General features: G+C 45.4%; 1 protein-coding gene across 1 annotated transcript in view; it reads left to right on the forward strand.

Moving 5' to 3' along the window:
* Nucleotides 1–6,744, forward strand: part of LAPTM4B (lysosomal protein transmembrane 4 beta) — a 77,699-nt gene that overhangs the window by 25,982 nt on the left and 44,973 nt on the right. Inside the window, exon 2 of the mRNA XM_059394912.1 lies at nt 3,862–3,973. Coding sequence (XP_059250895.1) covers nt 3,862–3,973 — 112 coding nt within the window. The remainder of the gene's footprint in view (nt 1–3,861; nt 3,974–6,744) is intronic.

The following is a 6,744-nucleotide window of genomic DNA, read 5'->3' on the forward strand; positions in this document are numbered from 1 at the left end:
TCTTCTTCTTCTTCTTCTTCTTCTCCTTCTTCTCCTTCTTCTTCTTCTTCTTCTTCTTCTTCCTCCTCCTCCTCTTCCTCCTTCCTCCTTCCTCTTCCTCTTCTTTCTTCTTCCTCCTCCTTCTTCTTTTTTTTTTTTTTTTAAGATTTATTTGTTTCAGAGAGACCTCTAGCAAGCATAAGTAGGGGGAGGGCCAGAGGGAGAGGGAGACAAACGGACTTCCCTTGAGCAGGAAGTCTGATGCAGCGCTTGATCCCCTGATCTGAGCTGAAACCAAGAGTCCCCTACTCAACCAATGGAGGTACCCAGGTGTCTCCCATCCCCACCCCCGCCTCCACCCCCTGCCTGCACTTCTTTTCTCATGCCCTTACACTTAACTTTGTGTGCTGTGTCCAGCCGCATCAAGCCGCTTTGCCACATTCCATACAGGCCCCTATACAAGCGTCCCTATGCAGACTTGAAGGTGCTCTTTCCCACACCGCTGTGGTTCCAAAATCTCGCTGTCTTTCCAGCCACTGTCCACGTGCTCCCATCTCTGCTTCACCTCCCTGGGCCTCTGGTCTCAGCCTTAGGCTTCAGTAATTCCTTTCTCTGAGCTTCTATTCATCTTCGTCTGGACTCTTGGCACGCTTACTGCTGTATGTTTTGTGGTATTGGGGCACATGACTTACAACCTCTTGTATTCTGAGTCCTGGTGAATTCTTCCCAAGCGCTTAGCACAGTGCCCATCTGTTGCAGTCGGTATTGTCGTAAGTCAGCCGGGCATGGGGATGGTAACGCGCTGACGAAGGGCTGACAGATGCTTTCTCCACTGAGTATTCTTAGCTCTGTTGGCGAACACGAGTTGACCATGTATGCCTGAGCTTTTTCTGGGCTCTCAGTTTGTTGCATTGGTCCATGTGTCCATTTTATGCTAGGGCTACACTGTTTTGAGGACTGTAAATTTGTAATAAAATAAGAAATCAGGAAAAAAGACAAAACAAAGAGTCGATGGGTGCTTTGGAACTAAAAGGACAGGAAAAAGCAGCAGCGTCGCACTGGCCTCGATTGGCGGACAGCTTGAGTTCCCAGCCAGCCACAAGCCTTTTTGTGGTTGCTGTTGAGCTGGGAAGAGGCAATCCAGCTGACTTGAGTGGCCGTTATATGCCAGTCACCCTTCTAGATGTTTTACTTGATTCACTCATTTGAACCTCAGTCAGATTGCATTCTTCCCTTTCTTAATTAACTCTTCATTGGTTCCTTGTTAACACTTAGAATCAAGTCCGAGCTGTATCAGTAGCTCTGCAGCCCTAAACATGTCCTGCCTTTCCTTAACAGGATGCCGGTGCCCTGCCTTCTCACTCTACCCCTCCCTAAGGCTTTGCCTACGTCTCCCAGGTCGGTCTGTCTTTTCAGACCTTAAAACCCACCCGTTAAGGTAGCTGTGAATTTGCTGTTTTTGTATGGTGCCTTTTTCAAAAACACATTCTTAGGTTGTTTTATCTGGTTTTAGGTCCATCCATAATCTTTGGACTGTCTTTTGCAGAGACAAGAGTACAGAGGGAATGAAATGCCAATAACACTGGACAGGGTGTATAAAAGCTCACTTTGCCAAATACGACATGCCAGTTGTGAGAGTACTTGTGCCTTCCTTTAAGCTTTAGTTGTGTTCTGAAAAGCTTTCTTCAAGTAGAGTTCAGCTAACCACATTCCCTTTAAGACGGGCTAGGAGGTTTCTTGGATCTCTGAAGGGAAACAAGAAACTTATAGTTCTAATAACCACAGTGGAGAGGGAGATTGGTGGATAGCAGTAGGATGGACACTGACTCGTCACTATCTACCCTTTTCTGCCTTAAAAAAATTTTTTAACCACATGCTTGTATTTATTTTTATTAGCTTTAGATATATGTATGTACATAGAGATACATGTATATATGTATGAGTTTTACATACATATAATGTATGTATGTATACTCTGTGACATTGCTATTCATTCTCATTATTTTAATTTTTTTTCAAAAAGCAGTCAGACCATATGAGACAGTTTGGAAAAAAGAGAAGAAAAATAATTATTCCAAATCCTACAATAATTCTAAAATAACCACTTGGTATTGCCACTGAAAAATGAATTCTGGGGCACCTGAGTGGCCCAGTTGGTCGAGCATCTGAGTCTTGATTTTGGCTTAGGTCATGATCTCGGTCTCCTGTGGTCAAGCCCCATGTTGGGCTCAGTCCCCAGCACAGTCTGCTCTTCCCTAGCCCTCTCCTCCATTCCATCCTGCTCTCCCTCAAATGAATGAATGAATGAATGAATGAACCGTTTGTGGGGGGAAGAAAAATTCTGGAGTAGAACAAATTCTGTTTCATAGAACAAACAACCTGACACTTCCCTTTGAACCTTTTCTGTAAATAGGTAATACCAAATACAGATTTTATGGTAGGATATGCCTTTATTTACTGTTGTTAGTAAATGAATTTCCTCCATAATCTTCATGGTTATTCATTTTCTCCTCCCCATTTTGAGAAGAGTAAAACTCCCAGTCTCGTCTCAGGCCTCACCTACGCTATCCCCACAACTGCCCCCCAGCCCCGCCACAGCTGGTACACCTGCCTACAGCGGGTACACGTGCGCAGCATGCAGCAGGGGCAGTTAGGAAGAACAAAGGAAACAGAAATGCAGAGTAGAAGAGCCAGAATTTCCCAGTTGGTCGGATGTGGGGATGAGGAAGATGTTACGTAAGCCCAAAGATGACCAGGCTTCAAGTATAAACAGGAGGCTAAGAGATTGGGTTTGGGAATTAAAAATTCCTGGATTCAGATCCCATTTCTGCAGATCATTACTGGTCTGATCTTTGGTAATTATCTTTACCCCCCAAGACTCAGTTTTCTCGTCTATAACATGGGGATAATTTAGTGTCGGGTTCACTAGGTCTTTGGATGGCTTAAGAGAGAGACTCCAAGTACAGCACTTAGCGTAGTGCCCAAGTGTGTTGCACTTTTAATTATTAATGGTGATGGTATTTTTTTTTTTTTTTTTTTTTTAAAGATAGAGAACAGGGCGCCTGGGTGGCTCAGTGGGTTAAGCCGCTGCCTTCGGCTCAGGTCATGATCTCAGGGTCCTGGGATCGAGTCCCGCATCGGGCTCTCTGCTCGGCGGGGAGCCTGCTTCCCTCTCTCTCTCTCTCTCTGCCTGCTTCTCTATCTACTTGTGATTTCTCTCTGTCAAATAAATAAATAAAATCTTTAAAAAAAAAAAAAAAAGATAGAGAACATAAAAAGAGGAGCAGAGTTGGGAGACGGTGAGGGAAGGTGATTTCCGTTCAGACTATCTGTTTGAAGTACCCGAGGGACGTGTGTATTCTGCGGTATCCGGAAGGCAGAGCCTTGGGCCTGGGGTGCAAAGGGGCTCACCTGTGCTGCAGTGGGGGCGTTGGATCCTGGCTCTGCTGCCGTGGTTTTGTACCATTCTCTGACTCTTGTGTCCTAGCTGGTCTCAAAACTCACACTGTCTGACGCTGTGGAAATGTTGGATCACCTGGAAAGACTTTTGGTTGCTTATCAGAGCGCACTTGGCTAACTGGAGTCTGTGTGTGTTTCCCACCTTGTTGGGCGTCAGGACTGCTGTGTGTGTCCGGATGGGCTGCTCACCTACTCTAGGGTTTCCACCCCCAGGCGGCAGGAGCGGAAATCTGCCTGCTGGCCACAACCAAGCCTGCCTTTCCCTGGCTGCCTGGATGTCCTCGTGCACCCTGAGGGTGCTGGTGGGGGTGGGTGTCGCAGGGTTGGGTGGGAGGACCCTCTGCTGATGTTAAGTTCCATGTGGTCAGTTTAAGTTCTTATGATAGGGACCATTTCCTGGGCTGCTTATTTCTCTCCCTGCAGGTCATCAACGCTGTGGTGCTGCTGGTTCTGCTGAGCGCCCTGGCGGACCCGGACCAGTACCACTTCTCAAGTTCTGAGCTGGGAGGCGACTTTGAGTTCATGGATGATGCCAGTAAGTACATCATATAGCAGCTGTCGTCGCTCTTCTTTGGGTATTTTTCAAGGGCGGGGAATCCTGCCGCCAGGTCTTCCTGTTAATTTACAAATATTGATTTGTGGGCCCATTTGAACTGATACTTCCCTTTCTTTCCGTCGTTACAAATCAGATCAACAGATACTTTCGTGCTGCTTGAGCTCTGCTGCTGTTCTAAGTGCAGGAGTCTAAGTAGATGTCTCTTCTTTTCCTTTTTTTTTAAATTAAATTTTTAAAATTTTTTTATAAACATAAAATGTATTTTTAACCCCAGGAGTACAGGTCTGTGAATCGCCAGGTTTACACACTTCCCAGCACTCACCATAGCACATACCCTCCCCAATGTCCATAACCCCAACCACCCTCCCCTGACCCCCCTTCCCCCCCACCTTACATTAACTTTCTTTGTTTAAAGAAAGTTAATTTTTTAAATTATTGCTTTGTTGTTTTTTACCCTGGGCCTTTTTAGCCTTCTTTTAAAAAAATTTTTAATTTTTTAAAAATTTTATTTATATATTTGATAGAGATCACAAGTAGGCAGAGAGGCAGGCAGAGGAGAGAAGGAAGCAGGCTCCCTGCTGCATAGAGAGCCCAATGCGGGGCTAGATCCCAGGACCCCAGGATCATGACCTGGGCTGAAGGCACAAGCTTCAACACACTGAGCCACCCAGGTGCCCCATAGCCTTTTTTTTTTTTTAATAAGATTTTATTTATTTGTCATCTACACAGCGAGAGAGGGAACACAAGCAGGGGAATTGAGAGAAGGAGAAACAGGCTTCGCCTGGAGCAGGGAGCCCAACATGATGCTTGGTCCCAGGACCCTGGGATCATGACCTGAGCTGAAGGCAGGTGCTTAATGACCGAGCCACTCAGGTGCCCCCACCTTTTGGCCTTTTTAAGAGGATGGGGAGTAAATGGCAGGAAGCAGGGTCATAAGGATCATATCTATCTCATTGTGTCTTCTCTTATGTTTCTGTATTTACCTTTTTTCTAGGAGATGATCATTCTCTGTTCCAGAAGCTCTGTTGCTCATTATTTGGTGGACTTGGGCCTTTTTCCAATAAGTAGAAACATACACAGGAATGTGGATGTGTGATAGACCAGGAGGAGGCTGGTCTCCTCCAGCTTTAAGGTCATTGACACCTGAACATTTTGTAATTACAGTCATGCTGTGTCCACACTGCCTGAAAGGGGCAGTGTTATGCATAATCCCAAACAAAAGATCATGCGAATGTAATTGTCATTGGCTTTGGAGAACTGTAAATGCATTTTAAGAAAAATGTTGGGGCAAAATGAGTAAGGTGGGGAGACAGTAACTCGAGATGCAGGTTTGGGATAGACTGGGAACATTCAGAAGACTGAGGCTTGTGGATTCTGTTCCCAGGGTGAGAACATCGCTGTTCAGTGGCTTTTAGTAATTCAGCGGTTATGCATTGATGTGTGTTTTATGCAGATCCCTTTCATTGCTGAGAGGAGGATGCATTTAGGAGACTGGTGCATGAGTATAGAGGCCTGGAGACTAGTTCGGGGGTGTTTCCCTGTGATCCAGGATGGGGAAGAGAGGGTGGGTTTTGGAGGTAGGATTGATAGACCTTGTTAGTGTGGGTGAGGAAGAGAGGGAGGAATCAGATGACCCTTGCTTTCAAGCTTGAATAAAAGACTGATCACTAGGGGGAAGAGAGTCTGGGTTCGGGAGATGAGTGCTTATCTAGGGGAGGGAACTTGGCTTTGCTTTGAGTAACTCAGAGAGGTGGTTAGGAATCTGTGCTCTGAAGCAGAAGACCTTAGTTTAAATCCTGACTGTCATATATTAAATGTGTTAACATGGGGCTAGTCAGTTACCTTTGTGTGCCTTCCATTCCCCCACTGAGAGATAGGGTGATCATAGTATCTGCCTCGTGGGATTGTCGTGGTGACAATTCCAGTGCATTGGATGTTTCTCTCATATGTCATATATTTAAAAGAAATGAATGAAGAGTTTGTAATTACAGTTAGGACTCTATCAGTCATTTAAGTCACATGTTAAATCAGTTAGTACATGAAAAAAACAAAACAAAACAAAACACAGAATGGGTTCTGGCCCATAGTAAATGCCAGTATATTTTGCTCTTTTTTTTTTTAAAGATTTTATTTATTTATTTGTCACAGAGAGAGCACAAGCGGCAGAGTGGCAGGCAGAGACAGAGAGAGAAGCAGGCTCCCTGCTGGACAAGGAGCCTGATGTGGGACTCGATCCCAGGACTCCGGGATCATGACCTAAGGCGAAGGCAGCTGCCTAACCGACTAAGCCACCCAGGCGTCCCAATATATTTTGCTCTTTTACTAACCATTCTTACTTAGGTATGTTGCAGCTAAAACACGAGCTGCGGAGAGATTAAAAAGGTGGTTGGGTATGTGACTCTGTAAGCAGAACCCAGACGTCTGGGCTGTAAATTGAGGACATCAGCCTAGAAATGGGATTTATGTTAAGGACATAGTGAAGGGGAAAAGGAAAGGGGTACCAGATTGAGCCATGGAGGAGTCCCATCGGTAGAGGCCTGAACAGGAGCCTGAGAGCAAACTGGTAATGAAATAAACAGAAAACCAGGAGATGCTTTTCTTTTCTCTTCTCTATTTTTTTTCCTTCTCTTCTCTTCTCTTCTCTTCTCTTCTCTTCTCTTCTCTTCTCTTCTCTTCTCTTCTCTTCTCTTCCCTCCTCTCCTCTCCTCTCCTCTCCTCTCCTCTCCTCTCCTCTCCTCTCCTCTCCTCTC

The sequence above is a fragment of the Mustela nigripes genome, chromosome 3 (assembly GCF_022355385.1).
Source record: "Mustela nigripes isolate SB6536 chromosome 3, MUSNIG.SB6536, whole genome shotgun sequence".
NCBI lineage: Eukaryota > Metazoa > Chordata > Mammalia > Carnivora > Mustelidae > Mustela > Mustela nigripes.